Raw genomic sequence first — 19,030 nt, forward strand, 5'->3', positions numbered from 1 at the left:
GTATGTTTAAAAAAAAGCATTTCTTTGTGTGCAGTCTGACATAAGGTTCTTAAAGTTGTTCCAAGCAACTGTAGCACAGGTGCAAACTAAAAGTCAACTTAAAGGACTGGGATTAACCAATGAGATAAACCAGCAAAGAGTAGAACCCACTGTGTGTGTGATTGATGGAACCAATTCCAAGACTAAAGATTGCAGAGTCAAGCTTAGTTTGCTCAGGAACACATCACACTTGCTTCTTCCTCCTGCTGCACACAATTTCTGTTCATGGGGGAATCCTTCATTGTTTTTCTAGGAAAAAGAGCAGGAAAAAAACTTTACAGAAATGGAATTACCAGTGGAAACACACGACCTGAATTTCTGACTCCAGCCATAAAGAGTTGCAGTCTCCACACAGCAGCAGGGGCTTTACCTTCAGGGGGCATTAAGAGAGCCTCGAATAGCCAGGATTCCTGAAGCCTATTGCAGTTTATTTAGGGGGTTGTCAGGCTTAATTAACTGATATTTATAAAGGGCTTCGAGACCCTCAAGTGGGTGGAGTTTCCAGTGCAAGCATTGGGCCCAATCCTGCATTTTATTCAGGCTGTGAAATTCACTTGTTACTGGAGGTAATTGAGAATGCAACGGAGAAAGACAGAGTCTGGGAAATCATGCATTTATTCTGAAAGAAAACTTTCCCTGTAGACAGGCTTGAGTAACTTCATTTTTCTATCCTGCACATTTTACACCTGGACCTCTAAACCTGCTCTGTGTAGATTCTATTTGAAGCCTTTCACACAATGCAGATTGTCAGACCAAGTCCTGCTTCGTGGAGGATGTGTCCATTTAGAACAGAGAAGTGACACGATTTTATTACTGAAGTTAGTAAGAATTTTCCAGGAACTCGAGAGAGAATTTTTCCTCAGTCGAATGAGATTTTCATCCTTCTACCCCTCACACGTACCTGGTAGACACTTCAGAGGAGACATCCTTGTGGCTGGGATCAGGTGACTGAACAATCTAGAGTTCACCAGTTCTGCCACCAGCAATTTCTGGGAGCTACACGGGGCTGTTACTGTTGAAGCCCACATGCCTTTTCCATTGTCAGATAGGGGATGTCTCTCTTCACCTCAGTTTCCTCGTGGATAAAATAGACATGATGCTTAATTACTCCAGCAAGATCCTTGCATAAATATTCAGTGGACACCTGAGTGCTTCATGATGGTTGGGTGGAAGATGCAGAAGAGTGAGGTGTTACTGACTTTTGCTGATGCAGCTGGAGCAGCCTGCACAGACTTTTTGTCTTCTCTTTTAATCTTTGGAGACACTGCTGTCTGTGGGACAGTGCTGAGGGTGGCTGTGGCTGTGTGCTGGGCTTGATGCAGTGTCTGTGTTCTTGTTCCAGATGTCCAAGAGCAGTGCCAGCCTTGGCAACCTGCTGAACATTAAGACAGAAGGCGAAGGCAGCCAGGCTGGGGCTGGGGAGCCAAGCCAGTACTTGGGCAAGGCAGTGAAGGCACTTGTCCAGGAGAAGCTCTCTGAGCCATGGAAGATGTACCTGCGCCGGTAAGGAGAGCCTGGAGCTGGGGAGAGGGGAGAGTGCTTCCTTTGCAAAGTGCCTGGCTCACTGAGCACAGAGTTCTGTTGAATGTAAAGGCCTCATTCTGTCAGACACTGATCACCTGGAGCACACTTAGCCCTTGGTCATATCATACCTGCCTGCACCAGATGTTAATGTCTGCTAAGAAATACCTGCCCACACAGAATTATTTTGCAAAGGGGTCTTGAGAACTAGATACAAGCACAAATCTTCATCTAGTTCTGTTATCCTGGACTTTACCTTAGGCTCCTCCTTATGACCCTGCAAGCCCAGGGGACCCAGTGTAGCTGTGCTCTTAGCACTGGACTGAGTGAGACCATGGCTTCACACAGGCCATTGTGCCTTGCCATGCTCCCTGGGGCATTCCAGCTGGAAGTAAACAAGTTCTGGGGATGTTGAGGCATGGGAATAAGGAAAAGGGTATGGCAGCTGGGGTGATTTCTGCTCTTTTTGTTGCAGGAAAGGAGACTCAAAAAGAAAATGGAGCAGTTACAAAGCTCACCCACATACAGACACATGCACATACATGCCCAGACAGACACGTGCTTTGAGGGCACACAGATACACCCAGGCAGACACAGAGGTTTGTGCTCTGACACAGAGAGTCACCTACAAATGCCAGTGCACACTTTGGAAATCAAAGGCTTTAATGGGGAACACTAGAAAATCTTCTAGTCCAGCCCCTGGCTGGTGTGAGATCCTTCCCTGCAGTGCATTTCCATTTGGTCTGCTCTGGTTGTGGTAGTGCCAGGCAGTGTGGCTATTCTCTTGTCTCTGGGAGCATTGTTCTACCACCTTGTAGGTTTCAATGTCACAACCTTTTCCATGTATGCTGCCTGAGTTCCACTTCTTGTAGCTTTGTTGCAGCTCTGTTTATATCCCCTTGAACCACAGCAGATCATTCCTCTCTGCAGCTGGAGTTCAGCCCCTTCAGACAGTCCCAAACTTTCAGCATTCCATTTAACCAGGCTCACTTACCTCCTTCAGTCTGACTCTGGATTAGTCCCTTGTGCCTGCAGGTCCTGTTGCTTTCCTGTGGTTCCCTGGATGGTGCAGATTTGCCACCCTCCCCACAGAACAAGCTTCCTGCCCCCAAACAGGCAGCTCAGAATGTGTTTGTATCTACACAGAATAATGTATAGAACCATGGTTATCATCCTCTGTGACACAGAATTGCTTTTAAAGTTGTTTAGGGAGTCCCCCACGCCCAGGTGTGTTTGTTTTGTGTTTCCAAACATGATTCTCCTGTTCTGAACGTTCCCCCTTGTCTTGCCAAACCTCTCTGTGCTCTTTTTCTCCTCTTGCACTGGTATTGCCACCTCCTCCCAGTTTAGTATCTTTGTGAATTTCATAAACACACTGTTTACTCCTAGATTACTAATTAAGATGTTAAATAAACTCAGACTAGCCCAAGTCCTCCTCTCAGCACTCACACAATGCCTCCTCCTCCCAGCTCAGTGTGGTGCTGGTTGTCATCAGCCTTTGTTTATGGTCCCTCAGCCAGTTTCAAGCCATGAGGTGGCATTACATCCAGGCCAATTGGAATTAATTCTAAGCATATGCAAGACTGAATCAAATGCTTTACTAAAATCCAAATATATTGCATCCCTTCATCCACTAATTTTGTAATTCTATCAAAAAAAGCAATTAAATTTGTCTGGCAAGATTTATTCTTTATAATCCTGATGCTGTTTATTGCTCATGGTTCCTTTATCCTCTAGATGTTTAATGATTTTCTCCTCCCTCTTAATATTTGTTCCATTACTTTACTGGAAGGAGAAGTTAAGGCCAGAGGTATGATAATTGCCAAAGATGACTTGTCTTTTCTTTTTTCCCTCAAAGAACCAGTACCTTGACTGTTTAATTTCTTCATTTTTTTCCACTTATGTAGTACCTCCCATTTCTCTATGGCTTAAAAACCAGCAAATGGTAATGTAATCAGTTTGGGAGTTAATTTCCATTGCACTTCAGGACATACATCATCCAGCCTGACTGATTTGTGCATTTCTATATTTTCCGTTTGAGTCCCTTTATCTGCTCTTCTAGAAGATCTTCACCACATCCCAAATTCTCTGCTTTGTCTTCAGTTTTCTCATACAAAGCAAATTTTATAATGCAGCCATTTTTGATTCATCACCTCCCTTTTTGTGGGAGGCCTTCTTTCTAGGTTGAGCACTTCTTGTCTCTGATGAAACAGCCCCTTTAGTTTGCAATAACGTGCTTTCTTCTCTCACCCCACAATTACTTTCCTTCCTCTTCTCCCTGCAAGCCATAACTGACAGCACATGTTGTATATCCACAGACCTTCCTTCTCCAGTACCAGTTTTTTCTCTTTCCTTTACCCTCCCATTGGTGAGAGGTCCCTCCTGGGACCATACAGGCTGCTGTTTGTTTCTTGCTTTCCTGCTCATCAGAGCAACTGTAGTTTGTTGTACCTTAATTATGCAAGATTCCCTTGTTAAGTTTCAGATCCTTCCTGCCAGTGTTTCTTACTTGTTTTCTTGATTCCCTGTGATTCTGGAGTTTCCTGAAATCACACGTATTTGTGCTGCACTTATTAAGTCCAGAGAGTCTCAGCAGTGGCTGAGCAGTGACACCATGCTGAGCTGGTTTTGCCCTCTTGGCCATTGCTCCCAGATAACACAAGACATCTCTTGGAGAACGTGGTGGGTTTTGCTCTGGGGTTTGCATGGCAGGGTTGTTGTTCTGTACATCAGGAAGCTGCTGTGCAGTGTTTGTGCAGTCCAGGCTGTAATTGCTGTTAGATGATGCTTCACCTTTCCCATCTGAGAGATAACCTCATGTCCAAGGGTGGATTCTGGGTCCAGAATTACTGTTGTTTGTGGGAATGCTAGTAGAGTTGAAAAATACAGAAATAATGTCTTTTCCAACTCCACTTCTCTCCTGGGGCCTTCCCTGAGATGTCTGCTTGTCTGTTTTGGCCAGGTTTGGCACCAAGGATTTCTGTGATGCCCAGTGTGACTTCCTCCATAAGGTGCATTTCCACTGTGTGGTGGAGGAATGTGGAGCCCTGTTCAGCACCCTGGATGGAGCCATCAAGCACGCCAAGTGAGTGGGAGAGCAGGGGAAGCTCTGCAGGGCACACTGCAGTCCAGGACCACCCCAGGTTCCTTTTAAAGGCAGTGGAATGTGCAAGTAAAGAATGAGCAAGGCCTTCAGTGGCCATTCACTTGCCTGAGTCTGAAGGGGTTGTAGGGAAGGAGATGTTGCAAATTTTAAGACAGATCTGCTGGCATGGTTGGTCTCTCCTGTTGGATGCTTCCCTGTGGTTCACTGCAGGGGATGTCTGGCTTCTCCCAGCAGCCCTGGGAAGCTGCCCCACAGCTGATCTCAGTGACTGCACTGATTCTGGGGTTTCTCTAATTTTAACATGCTTTGGCACCTGTCTCCACCCATCCTAACGATTTCCCTTCTCTTCAGAGATGATTTAGGATGGCCCTAAATCTTACCCAAAGTCTGCAGAGCCCCTTTTAGGATTAATCCACACCAATTCGTTTACAGGCTCCTGCCACATTCTTGTTGGTGTTTAATCAAATTACATGAAATGGTCAAGAATTTATGTCTGACTAAGTATCTTGTTTTGCAGTTTTCACTTCCGAACTGAAGGTGGAACTGTGAAAAGCAACTCTGAGTCTCCCTTCTCAACTGCTACTGAGAATAAGGCTTCACTGGCCCCTTCGTCACCATCTGCTGCTTCTGCCACCATGGCCAGTGCTCCTGCCCTTGACGTGCCCACTCCAAATCCAGCTGCTATGCCCTCTGCTCCCACACTACTTGCTTGGAAGCAGCTGGCTTCAACCATACCCCAGATGCCTCAGATCCCAGCATCAGTGCCTAACCTGGCAGCTTCACCCTTGGCAACGACTTCCTTGGAGAATGCCAAGCCTCAGGTCAAACCTGGATTTCTTCAGTTCCAGGAGAAGTAAGTTTTAGCTACCATTTGCCTCCCTCTATCCTCCCCAGCCAACCTTTCCTCAGAGCTGCAATACCACTCTGCTGTTCACCCACTGAGAAACCTGTCTAGAAAGTACTCTGGGCTTGACTTCATGGAAAATTACTTCTATGAAGTCCAGAAAGTACTTTAAGGTTTTTGAGTGCATCTGAGAACACTTTTAGGCATGAGTTTTGCAGATAAATAAACTTGGTGATCTATCTATCACTGATCCCTGTTTTATCCCTTGCAAGAGCTGTGCAGAAATGCAGGTATCCTTGCAGTGTGTTTGACAGTGAAGGGTTATTGGGCCAGAAATTCATGCACTGAGTGGGGGGTGGAAGGTACCAAACCCATTAGCTGATGAGAGGGGCAGTGCTGTCTTTGTCAGATCAGGGGAAGCCCTGGCATCCTGCAGTGGCCACGCTCAAGAGTTGTGTTTCCTTTGAACTTTAAATTGGAAAAGTGGCCCTCAAAACTACAGAACCCACTGTGCATTGCTGTGTTCTAATAATCCTAACCAAGAAAGTGCAGTAGTTGGGTGGAATTGTAGTAATGCTGCCAGCCTCAATTTCCCTGAAGAGGAAGGTGGCTATGGGAAATCTGTGGGCCATGTTTGGAACAGAGGCTTCAGCTGGGCTCCCCTTGAATTAAATCTTGGCAAAGAAACAAATGTGTGAAATGAGTGAAGGTGATGATTGGGTTTTGGATGTATTCCAGTGATCCCTGCTTGGCAACAGACTGCAAGTACGCCAACAAATTCCATTTCCACTGTCTCTTTGGGAACTGCAAGTATGTGTGCAAAACCTCTGGCAAAGCAGAATCCCACTGCCTGGACCACATCAACCCCAACAATAATCTGGTGAATGTGCGAGACCAGTTTGCTTACTACTCCCTGCAGTGTCTTTGTCCAAACCAGGTAAGAGCCATTCCAGAGCAGTGTTCTGGCAGGACTGGGGAGAGGGAGATGAAGGATCAGCTAGACTGACTCTCCAGCAGGAAGTGAGGCTGTGTGTGGCTTTCTTGGCATTACTACAGAACCATGGAAGTCATAATTATGTGGTCTGGAAAAACATTTGGTTCTTATCAAATGGGAAGTCATGATGCATTTGTGTATTTTTGACTTGGGTGAAGTGGACAAGGGAATGAGAATAATCTGAGAGACAAGATGACATAGAATAAAAATCTGTGGTGAATCCAGGGAAAGCCATGAGGAAGCTTTGGGATAGCTCAGTGTAGAATAGTGCATTACAGAGCACACAGAGCAATGTAAAAAGACTCGAGAGGGGACAAGGTGCATGGCAGGTTGTGGAAGATAAAATGGGATCTGGAGCATCAGTGCAGGCCCCTCTGACACATCAGAAGGGACAGCATTAGAGCAGGCAGTTGGGGGTGCATTTGTTCTAGACCTGCCTGAAGCACATGCCTGTGTGCTCCCTGCAGCACTGTGAATTCCGGATGCGAGGGCATTACCACTGTCTGCGTCCTGGCTGCTACTTCGTGACTAACATCACCACCAAGCTGCCCTGGCACGTGAAGAAGCATGAGAAGGCAGAGAGGAGGGCAGCCAATGGCTTCAAGTATTTTACCAAGCGGGAGGAATGTGGCAGACTAGGTGAGTTTTGCTCCGTTTCTCATGTGGTGTGTCCCATGTCCAGGCCAAGAATGCCATAAGTTAGAACCTGCAAGTTATGCTTAAGAGGTATTTGGTCATTAAATCACTAAACAAGAAAGGCAACAAAACATAAAGCAGTTCCTGGTCTGTCTGGTTGAAGCATGTTTTCACAAATAGACCCAAGGTAAATGAATAGAAACTGTACTATGCAGAATTGTATATATGAATTTGTCTGGACATAAAGCGTCCTCATTTTTCTTCTTTTTATCTAATTTTCAAAGCCTTGTGTGTGTGTGTGTGTGTGTGTTTGTTTTCTTTACTTTGTCGTATTTTGGACCTACTGCTTGTGTTGGGTGAAATTTAAGGGTGCTCTTAGGAGAATTTTTTTTTTCTTAACCAGTGCTAGTGCAGCATATTGAAAGTCAAATGGCACATAATCAGAGAGAGATGGACAAGAACATGTAATAAGCTACTCTCCTCTCTCCAAACCCATCCTCCCCAGCCCCTGTGAGCAGCAGGGCACACAGTGTTCTGAGGGCAGCCCCCCAGAGCAGGGCTGAGGGAACATGTGAGTGTGGCACAGGCTCAGGCTGGGGCTGCCTCACTTGCCAGAACAACCAGCAGCACTGCAGCAGTTATTAAAACCAAGTGCCTCCAGTGTAAAGCTGGTAAAACAAATGCACAACAACAAAAACCAGAATGGATTCCTGTGGAGGTACCTGGAGCTGAAATCCAGGACTCTGAATGGGAGTTCCTAAAGACAAGTCTGTCCTGAACTGCCTGGGATTCACTTAAACCTTCTCACTGTGGTTTGGCAGTGTCACAGACCCAATCTTCCCTATCACTCCTGGTTGGAGCAAAGGCTGGAACCAACCAAGGTTCAGAATGACACCTCTGGGTGCTGTTCCTTCCCACTGCAGGAAAACAGCCACAGTAGGCAGAGCAGTGTGGGATTGTCCCTTGGGATTTGGGATTGTCCCTTAATGGTTTGTGCACGCCTGGCACGCGTGGCTGTGGCCACGAGGAGCAGGACCTGTGAAGTGCTGTATGCCAGAGCCCATAGCAATTGCTGCTTGTTCAGTGGCTGCCCCTCTTAGACAACAGTTTTGGAGTGGCAGTAAACAGTTCCTGGCTCATTCCTGTCTGACCAGAGCACACACACTGTCCAGAGCTGGAGATGATATGAGACTGCTTTTCTGAGAACACAGTTAGAGGGGGGAAAAAAAGAACTTTTCATTTCTAATCTAATTATGAGCGTGTGTTTTGATTGTAGCTTCTGTGATACAGCTGAATGTCCTGTTTTTTTTCTTGTTGTAAAAGAAAAGGCACTAGCTAAGACTGAAGAGCATTAGGCACTACCAGATGTAATGGCAATGTTCCTGCCTTTATAATGGCACAAAGAGGAATGGACTGGGCTGAGGTCTGAGATCTCTGTACACTGTAATCCTCTCTTGCAGTTGCTCAGCAGGCAGTAGATTGTGAGTTTGTTTTTTTTATTGAAGACTGTTCTGAATAAACCAAGACCACTGAAAATGTTCTGTCTGATCATCTTCCCTCTGGTCCTGCTCCCTGTGGGAACCTTCATGTGCAACGTAAGTGTGGGTTTTGTGTCTGCAGGTTGCAAATACAACCAGGTGAACAGCCACTTCCACTGCATCCGAGAGGGCTGCCAGTTCTCCTTCCTGCTCAAGCACCAAATGACATCCCATGCCAGGAAGCACATGAGAAGGATGCTGGGGAAGAACTTTGATCGTGTTCCTACTCAGGTAACTCCTTTTGTGGAAGCTGTAGATCCACAGACAGTGTCGGCCCCCTGGGCTGCAGAGCTGATGCAGGGCCAAGGCACTTGTACCCAGCCTCTGAGGGATGTGTGTCTGCTCTGGGGGATGCTGCTGGGCAGTGGGAGTACACCCAGGGTAGCTTTACCTGGCTGAACTTACACAAGATGAGTAAAGATGATGAAGCATTGATTGCAAAGCATTGCTTAGTGCAAACAGCTTTTCTTTGTAAATTTTGTAGAAAAACATTGAGAAGGACACTAAAATTATTTCACTCTCTCCCAGCTCTTTCAATATATACAATTGGCTTATTAAAATTAACATGCTTAGGATGTGGAAGAATTGAATGTGCTGGTTAAAGATATTTCCTGTTGCATCTAAAGAAGTCACAGATGCTAAGGAACTGGTATTGCTGTTGTGGCAGCTTTGGTCTCTTGTAAAAAGTTGAGGTACAAGAATCACACTTAGGAAGACTTAACAAATAAATTTGTCTTCACAACTCTTGTAGCAGATGCTGAGTCTAACCCTAAGAATTCTAGTGCACACTGGGCAGAAAATGCTGTGTTTAACCTCCACCTTTCAGGGGCTCAGCACTGAACTCAGGCATGGTTCCAGCATGTGACTGCAGCAGGACCCACAGGGTGAGGGGGCAATGCCAACATTAACACCTCCTCTTTGGGAAGCATCAGGATGCTGGTGCCAAGATTAACACTCCCAGCTCCCAGTGCAGCACAATCCACATACCAGGATGCATGTGCCAGGTTTCATGCTCTGAGCTCCTGGTGCAGGAGCAGTCATGCTCCCAGCCCCAGTGCAATGGTTCCACTCACAAGCACGTGCCAGCTGTCCCTCAGGGGCTGTGGCAGAGGGACATAAACGTGCAGACAGATGGTTTTGGTCCTGGTATCTTGCTTTTGGTGTGAAAGTCCCCGTCGTGTTTTCCTGCTGCAGGTTATTGGCCACACTCCAAGAAATGAAAATCTCCCCCAGGTTGGCAGCATGGCACCCAGCCCAGCCTCGTCAGGAACCCCAGCTTCCTTTCAGGGACCCCCAAGCATGATGGACACTGAAACAGAGGAGTACATGGATTACACTGGCTGCAGCCCGGGGGGCATCTCCTCTGAATCTTCCAACATGGACCGCAGCTGCTCCAGCACTCCAGTGGGCAATGAAAGTACATCAGCAGGTAAGGAGAGGGGTGTGTGTGAAACGGATCACCAGCTGCCTGCTCTCCTGGCAGAGAAACTCAGAAAAACAGGCCAAGGGACAGTTGCACCTTAAAATACACACTGTGCCAACTTCAGTAGTGCCTCACACTAACCCAGCTCTCTCCAGCACCTGAGAGAAGAGGTCCAGCAAAATATACACCTCAAGCATCCAGGAACTTAGCAGCATACCTTTTTCCTCCCATGAAGAGAGGTTTTTATCCTGGGTCTTGGAGTTGGGTATATTTGAATAGTTGACTTTAGGAAAAAAAACAGTAAAAAAGAGCTGTGGGCCCCTTCTGTACTTGGGATTTTCTCTGGTACCTCTTTGTATTTCCTCAAGCAGCATCCAAAGTCAGGCACTTTATTGTACTGGTGAAGCACAACAGCAGATTGACATACACAGGGGATAGAACCTGTCACATCTTCAGAAAGCAACATCTAAAAGCAGCTCACTGAGGTCCCTTCCTCACCCAAAAACTCTTGTTCCACTTCGTGCAGTTGCACGGAGCAGACCCCCTCCATGCCCTCTTTTGGGAGGTGAGTTCCTGCCCTGTTTGCCAGGATCATCAGAGCCAGCTCCCCCTGCCCTGCATTACAGTCAGCTCATCAGGAGTCAGATGCCTGGTAGGAGTTCTGCCATCATGAAGTGATGACCAGGGATCTCTCAGCTGTACCTCCCCAGGGTTTAGTGGGATATTCTGCACAGGCTGCCTCAGTTTGCTTTAATTCCATACACATTTTCCTATTTTCTCTCCCCCCCAGTTAAAGGCCATCAGAGCAGTCACACTGCTGGGTCTTGGCACTGGCCCCAAGACATCATGGCACCTCCAGAGGGTTCTGCTGGGGCAGTGGGTCCTGGCACACTCTTCTGTGCCAGTAGTGGCCCAAGTGCTAGGAAATGCCCCCCACTTCTCTGCAGGCAGGGAGCAGCTCACCTGCCCCAAGTGCCAGAGAACCCTTACAGCTGAAGCAGGCAGCAGCCCTAGAGATGAACAAGGACCAGAATGACCAAATGAATCCAGAATTCCTGCCTGAAAGCCTGTGTCTCTTCCCCCATACCATAAAGCCCCCTTACTTCCTGCAGAGACAACTCTCCTCTTCCTGGTGCTGTCAATTCCTCACCTTCTGTTTCTTCTCTGTTGCAGTTCTGTTTCATACATTTGTGAATGTATTTTCCATTTTCATCATATTGCTTCTGCTCTTGGGTTCTCATTTCAGTTCTTTTGTTTCTTGTTTTGTTGGTTTTGGTTTGTTTTATTTTCTTTTCTTTTTTTTTCCTTTTTTTTCTGCTATTTTTTCTCTCCACATTCTCCAGGCTGCCTGGTTCCTTCTACTGCTACCGCTGCTGCCGATGATGCAACCCACACTGCACCACAACCTCCACCACCATCTCTGCCTCCATCTTTCTCACAAGCCCTGCTTAGGTCTCCCCTCCCCAGCCTCCCCTACCTCTTCTCTCCATCTTGTCTCTCGTACTCCCTGCTCAGTGCCACCCTGGGAGCCAGCAGAGGCATTGTCATGCCTGCCGCCAGCACCGCTGGGTTCTCGCCCATCATTGCCACTCCACCTCCAGTAAAAAGTGACGTTCCCTTAGTGCAGGATGCAGCAGGTAACACTTCTTTGCTTTCTCTCCGTGTCCTGTGCCCAGCTCGGTCCCCTCTCACCCTGCCCATGGTTTTGCTCTGCACCTTTGGGTGGGCAGAGCAGCAAAAGCCACTCTGTGCCTTGGCAAATGTTCCCCCAGGGCCCGTCCATGCCTGCTCCTTTTCCCTGCTGACACAGTAACCACAGCCAGGGGAAACAAACCACAGCAAATCATCCATAGACATTCGGATGAGTAACTGAGAGCAATTGCCACCAATTCCTAAGTGTGAGAAAAACCTAACAAAATCCACAGCTAACGTGCATTTTCATGTCTTGGTGACCTCAGAGTGGCCACAGAGCAAACTTTTGCTCACGTGGCATTAATGGGACTTGGACTTCTTGGTTAGATCTTCCAGGCCAGCCAAGCCAGTGCCTGCCATAGTGTGCTGCACAGGTGAATGTCTGATGAGGTGCCCAGCTCCAGTGTTTCAACTGATCTTGCAAACTTCATAGGAAGCCACAAGTTGAGGGGTGCCTTCCCAGGATGAGGAGTGAAGTGCAGTCACATGATGACATCATCAGACAGGTTGAGCTGTTTCTCACACTCATTTTTTATCAAGGCTCTAATCAGCTGCAGAAAATACAGATAGATTTCAGTTTTGGGCTGCCATGATTCCCATGTGTGACTGAGATCAGAGATGTCTCAGGCTGGGTATTCTCATTCCATCTGGGAATGGCTTTCAGGATGTGTCTCATTTTTGACTTCTTTTCCCAACTCCTAGCTCTTTTCTAGTTAATTAAGGACATCTTTGTGCTTAAAGCTCACACTTATGAGGCTTCTGGCAGCCTTCAAGTATCCCAGTCATTCTTCCTGCCAGTTTCAGTAATGTGTAAATCCAAGGTCAGAGGTTGGGAGTATGGCTGGAGAACCAACTTCACAGGTTTCCAACTCCAGTTCATAGGTTTTTCTCAAGGGACTTGGCAGGAGAAGGATCCTTGCCTTGTCCAGAGGAGTGTGTGCCAATTAACAAAATGAGAAACTCTATCTTTGCTTCTTTTTTAACTGAACTGCATGCAGCCTGAAACATTTTTAACCTTGTGCTGTGCTTCCTCTAATCAAATATTTCAAAGTGTCTTTTGTTTTTACCTTGGTGTAGTTTGCTGAATGCTGACATTATTAGTGGTTAAAGAAATAACCTTATGGAAAATACTTACCATTAAGATTTGGTGGGGATCATATCCATTGAGGCTTGTAATCTTTCACAGGGTGCAGGGACTGAATGCTGGCAAAAGAGGAGAGTGCACCACGTGTCATCTCCCTTCATTATGCCCTTACTCCAAAACTTTACCTGTATGAGAAAACAGAATTGGTTTTCAACTAAAGTTTTAAGCACATCTGTTTGAACTATTTTAAAAGCTGGGTAGATAACAGAGTTTTAAATGGGTAAAATTTAAATTCTACTTATTTCCCATCTAGAGTATTTTCTTTAAGATGGATTATCCCATATTCCCATCCAAAGGCAGACAATATGAACATTAATTAATGCTAAAGAACTTGATGGCTTGGCTGTAATTTTATTAAAAGGAGTTAATCTGGACAGCAGTGACTTGTCCAGGCACCACTGCACTTACATGAGTTGGCTGGGAGTGGAGAACTGGATTTTTCAATACCAGATGTTTAGGGGGGAGCAGAGAGCAAATTGGTCACAGATTCTGTAGTTAGGAGCCTGCCAATTTCAAATCTCCAGTGACAGAAAGTTATTCTTTCCCTGGTAGCTGGTTAAATCAGCCTTGGCGTGCAGTTTCCACCGTGTCACTCAGCTGGTCTCACCGTGGGTGACCTGAGCTGGGGTCCTGAGCCTGAGCACCAGGGCCAGTCACAAATGGTGCAGGAAAACCTTTTGTTCTTTGCTTATCCCACAAACTGTACCTTGTGGGAGAGGAGGTTTCTGCCACCACTCCATTGGGAGTGGGGAGGTTTCCTTCAGTGGTCACCACCTTCTCCTGAAGGGCTGTCCCTGGGGGGCTGTCACCTGTCATACCTGCCAGAAAGGAGGCAGTGCTACACAGTGACTGTCCCTTCAGCCTCCCAGACCAGGATGCAGGCTGCTCTGGGTTCTCAGGCCCCACGCCCTGTGTGTCACAAACTGGGCCTCTTTTAAAAGATGGCAGTTTCAGCAGGGAGAGAGTAAAAAAAAAAAAAAAAAAGGATGTGTTAGTTGCAAGCTATAATTTCCAATTACACTCACAGTTCTGCACCTGGTGAGAAATTCTTGCCTCCAACCTTGTCTGTGCTGCATGTTGATACTGGAGATTGTGGGTTGATTCTGGAAACAGCAAGTGGAGAAGGAAAAAAGTTAATAGATTGAGGTCGTGTCTCTGATGTCAGTGTGATCCTAGGGGACAGAGCACTAGCCAGTTCTGCTGGCCCTGTGAATCAAAGTGGAAGATAGATGAGGGATCTTTATTTATACTAGGGGCATCGTGGAATTTTTGAGGCCCAAGGGAATGTTGCAGAGCTGGTATTTTCTCTCAGAGTCCACTGGCTAGTGATGATGAGAATTAGCCCCATTGAACATCTGTCCATCTGTCTTTCTAAGTGCACTCATTGTAATATGTAGGCTCATTACAGTGAGGGATGTTGCAGTCTCCTGGCCAAAGTCCATCCTGTTTCTATAAATTCCACACCCCCCCCCCGCTGCAGTTTTAATCAGGCATGGGATCTTCCTTCACTTCCTGCCTGTCCTTGGCAATTGTAGTGTATTACAAGAGCCTGGACAGGGGAAGACAGTGCACATGTACCAGCTTTTAGCACACTGCAGCTCTTCTTACCACCCCACTGAGCTACAGTAACACACCTCAGTCCTTGGACTGGAGCAAGCCACTCCTCCCTATTAAAGTCTGATTTGAGGGAAATGGGACTAGAGATTAGAGAAACTGTGAAAGTAGCAAACCAGAGAAGCAGCAGTTCACATTTGTACAAGATCAGGTTTGCCAGGGCGGCAATGGGAGACAGGGCAGGATATGCTGAAATGGAGGGAGGGATGTCCAGCAGGCATCAGGCAGCCCACAGCCCTGGGGTCCAGGCTCACTGAGAGCTCGAGGGACGGGCTGCGGGTGGGAGCAGTCACAGCACTGTGGCCTGGCAAACACAGAGCTCGCCAGGAGGGCTGGAGATGGAGAGACCTGGCTGTCAGCAACACCGCTCTGCGCTTTCTCTCCTCAGGGAACACCATCACCATGCCAACTGCCTCGGGGGCCAAAAAGCGTTTCTGGATTATTGAGGACATGTCCCCATTTGGCAAGCGCCGCAAGACCGCGTCCTCACGCAAGATGCTGGATGAAGGGATGATGCTGGAGGGATTTCGGCGCTATGACCTCTACGAGGACTGCAAGGACTCCAGCTGCCAGTTCTCTCTCAAGGTTACCCACTACCACTGCACACGGGAGAACTGCGGCTACAAGTTCTGTGGCCGTACCCACATGTACAAGCACGCCCAGCACCACGACCGTGTTGACAACCTAGTATTGGATGACTTCAAACGCTTCAAGTCTTCACTGAGTTGTAACTTCCCAGACTGTCAGTTCTCTGGCAATAGCACACACTTCCACTGTCTGCGCTGCGGCTTCCGCTGCACTGACAGCACCAAGGTGACGGCGCACCGCAAGCACCACGGCAAGCAGGACGTCATCAGCGCCGCCGGCTTCTGCCAGTTCAGCTCCAGCGTGGACTGCGAGGTGCCCGACTGCAAGTACAAACTCAAATGCTCCCACTTCCACTGCACCTACCCCGGCTGCAAGCACACGGTGGTGGGCATGTCTCAGATGGACTCTCACAAGCGCAAGCACGAGAAGCAGGAGCGAGGGGAGCTGCCTGCCATCTCCCCCGGCCCCGAGGGCCTTGCCCACTCCACTCTTGAGTATGATATCCAGAACTCTTCCATCAACCTGGACAGCTCGCTCAACCTCAGCACTGACAACAACAGCTCCCTGTTCTTCCTGCAGAACGCGGCTGGCGTGGGCCTCAGTGACTCCCTGGACCTCAGCAAGAAGCAGGCAGAAGCCGCCGAGGGCCCGGCCCCGAGCAGAGCCGGGGCCGCGCCGCCGGAGAGCAGCGCGGGGGCACCGGGCTCCGGGGACGTGGAGGACGAGGAGGACTCTTCCCAGGAGGATGAAGAGGACGATGAGGAGGAGATGAATGAAGAAGAGGAGGATGATGAAGAGGAGGATGACGATGATGATGATGAGGAGGACGAGGAGGAGGAAGACCTGAACACAGATTCTGAAGAATCGCTGCCAGACCCGGAGGGCCTGGCCACTAAAGAAGATGGAGAACCAGAGGAGGGTGCTTCTTCCACAGACCACGGCGATGCTTCCAGGCCTCAGGGCGAGCCAGCCCTCACTCCAGCCCCAGCTCCTGCCCCTGCTCCAGCTCCCGCTGCTGCCTCAGCCTCCACCGTTGCTCCAGCAGCTTCTCCTTAATCCTAGAGACAGCAGCGGCAGTGGTTTGGTTTTTCTCTTACTCAGATTTACTAAGAGGACCCCGCATAAGGCAAGAACAAAGATGGGGATGGCAAATTAAAAATTAACTCCGTGCCACAGATGAGAGAGAGGAAGGAAGGAAAGCCCTGCTCCTCCCCAGGCCCCAGAAGAGATCGGTTGGCAGCAGGACTGGTGCTGCATCACTCCATCCCACAGATCCCAGAACAAGGGGGCAGGATGCAGCAAAAAATACCCTTTCTATGGACACGAACCCTGAGGGTACCCACTACTTTTCCTTGCTCCCTGCACGGTGCGTGGGGCCTGTGCCCATCTGGGGACCCTTTTTTATGGGTGGGGCTCTATCCCCCCAATTTTCTTTCTGGGTTTTATTTTTCCATGTTTTCAGTTGTACGATAATAATAATAATCTCCACTTCTTGGAGGGGGGTGGGTGGGAACAAGAGGTAATGAATTTTAGAAATATATATTTGTGTGTGTGTCTCTCTATATAATGTACACACACACAGACATATATAAAATTAAAGGAATTGGTGTCACAAAGACAAGTAGCTCAGCTTTTGCCAGTGGGAAGGAGGGGGTGAGGAGTGTGCTCTCTCTCTCTCTCTCTCTCTCTCCACCCTTCCCCCTTCTTTCTCCAGCATTAAATGGCATCAGACAGCCAGGGTGGGAGTGGGTATTTATTGTCACATAAATGAGGATGCATTAATGAATGAGCAGGGGTGGGAATGGGACACTCCTCTGTTCTTCCAGATCCTTTTTACTGTTAATGATAATAATTTTGAATGCTATTTATATTGTAAAACTTTCTCAGTCTACACTTTCTCTGTAGGACACCTCTCCTCATCCCTGCTGTTCTGACTGTAGGGATTTAGCTGAAGTAACCTGGGAAGAACACAGCAGGCAGTTTAAAGGGTCTGTCACACTGGAGGACTGGGGTTACTCTGCCATCCAGTTCCATCTCATCCCAACCCCTAGGTGCTTCCTCTCTGCGGAGGTGAGGCGTTTTTGTGGTGCTTCAGTATCCCCATCTCAGGAGGCTGTGAGCTGCCCCTGGCCCGTGGTGCAGCACGGGAGCAGCAGGCTGGCCCAGGAGCAGCCCCGGGGCAGGCGCAGCCCTGCCCCAGGCAGGGGCACCAGGACAGTGCCCTCCCCAGCCCGGCTCCCAGCCCTGCTGCAGGCACGCCAGCGTGTGACAGACACGGATCTCAGGTGACTCCGGCAGGCTCTGAGCCCACTGGGGTGCCCTGCTCGGCTCTGGGCTGGGGGGGACAGCCCTGCTCTGGACCCTGGGCAGGACCTGCCTGCTCCTGGCCCCTGACAGGCAGGGCTCAGGGCTCTGCAGCAGCCTGGGCTTTCCCCTGGCTCCAGGCTCTTCCCTGCTGTCTTCTCCTGGCCTGGCCTGGGAACACACACTACAGGACACTGTCCCGGACTCTGGCAGGTGCCACAGTAGCTCTTTGACCCCAAATCCTTGCCTGAGCCTGACAGGGCTTGTCTACACACGCCAGGGCACCAGAAGGACTAGTATGAATTCTGATAGTTATTTTGGTGCCAGTTTTAAAATATACCAGATTAGTCTGAGCTTTGTCCTTTTCTAAAAAAAAAAAAAATTTATACCATGCAGGCACCCTCTTCCCTCCTCAGCTCCATGAGCACTCCAGCTCTAAGGGATCCCCAGGATTTGTTTTCACCCGGAACAGATAAAGGCCTGAAGAAATTTAGGTTGCTTTTTTTTTTGGTTATTTCCCTAAGGAACTGGTGCAGATCAGGTCTGATTTATAAACAAGCAGCTCAGCTGTGTAAATGTGGGGACAGAATGTTCAGCTAATGTTTCAAAAGGAAAGGAAAAAAAAAGTTGTACAGTATTTTTCCTGTAAAGGTTATTACTATATATAGAACAAAAGAGAAACCACCAATGCCGAGGGGTGGAGGGGGAGGTGTCACCTGCCTTCTGGATAGCCCTTACATATGGTTAATTGTGTGCAATTTTTTTTTCTTTTTTTTATTCTCTCTCTTTTTTTTCCCTTTTTTTTTTCTCTCTTTCAATGTAGTGTATGTTTGTAGGGGTGGCAGGGGAGGGGGGGCCTTAATGCTGTGGTTTGAGGCTGACTTCACACTCCCAGCACTGACCGGACCTGCACGATTCCGAACTCTAACTTGAATTTTGTAGAGATGAAACAAATGAAAACAAATGAAATATTATCACTAGTTTGTAGTTTATTTAATTCTTTGGAGTTCTTTTCCTCTATCAGCTATTTGTGTGGCTTTTATTTTTATAGGGGTTTTTTTTGTTGTTTGTTTGTTTTTGTTTTGTTTGGTATATCCCCTACCCTCAGCTGTGTGTTTCCTAGCACAACCCCATTCTTGAATAGAATGAAGCTCACGTTCCTGGGGCAGAGTGATGGAATGATGCCCTGGAATTTCTCAAAATGGGATGGGGCAAAAAGATTTTACTTTACTAGCATTTGCTGCAGGTTCTGTACTTGTACATTTTCCCTGTGTTCAGCTACTTAGATATTATGGTGATGGGCTCCAGGAGGAATCCTTAGATTAACACAAGCCACATCTCACAGAGCAGATGTGATTGTTTTGTGCCACCAAAATCAACAGGATCTCTGTCAGTGACTGTGGAGCAGGACCGAGCCCTGCTGGAGCCGGTGCCAGGGCAGCCCGAGGCTTCCCGGGTGTGCCTGCCCACGGGAGCTGGCCTGGGACAGTCTGGGATAGCCTGGGGCAGGATGGGACAGCCCGGGACAGTCTGGGACAGGATGGGGACAGCCTGGGACAGCCCTGGACAGCCCGGGACAGTCTGGGG

General features: G+C 48.1%; 1 protein-coding gene across 15 annotated transcripts in view; it reads left to right on the plus strand.

Annotated features, from left to right (window-relative positions):
* The window catches only part of CASZ1 (castor zinc finger 1), a 190,033-nt gene extending 171,003 nt beyond the window's left edge, over positions 1–19,030 (plus strand). For 14 of the 15 annotated variants that reach the window (XM_039727526.1, XM_039727524.1, XM_039727537.1 and 11 more), the window contains 9 exons: positions 1,382–1,542; positions 4,523–4,645; positions 5,184–5,519; positions 6,249–6,447; positions 6,972–7,143; positions 8,761–8,909; positions 9,873–10,107; positions 11,445–11,738; positions 14,940–19,030. In XM_039727526.1, the coding sequence (XP_039583460.1) occupies positions 1,382–1,542; positions 4,523–4,645; positions 5,184–5,519; positions 6,249–6,447; positions 6,972–7,143; positions 8,761–8,909; positions 9,873–10,107; positions 11,445–11,738; positions 14,940–16,195 (2,925 nt within the window). In that variant the 3' untranslated portion in view covers positions 16,196–19,030. The remainder of the gene's footprint in view (positions 1–1,381; positions 1,543–4,522; positions 4,646–5,183; positions 5,520–6,248; positions 6,448–6,971; positions 7,144–8,760; positions 8,910–9,872; positions 10,108–11,444; positions 11,739–14,939) is intronic. The other variant, XM_039727539.1, reaches the window with a different exon arrangement.

Source organism: Passer montanus, unplaced genomic scaffold (genome assembly GCF_014805655.1).
Source record: "Passer montanus isolate IOZ18808 unplaced genomic scaffold, ASM1480565v1 scaffold62, whole genome shotgun sequence".
NCBI classification, from domain to species: domain Eukaryota; kingdom Metazoa; phylum Chordata; class Aves; order Passeriformes; family Passeridae; genus Passer; species Passer montanus.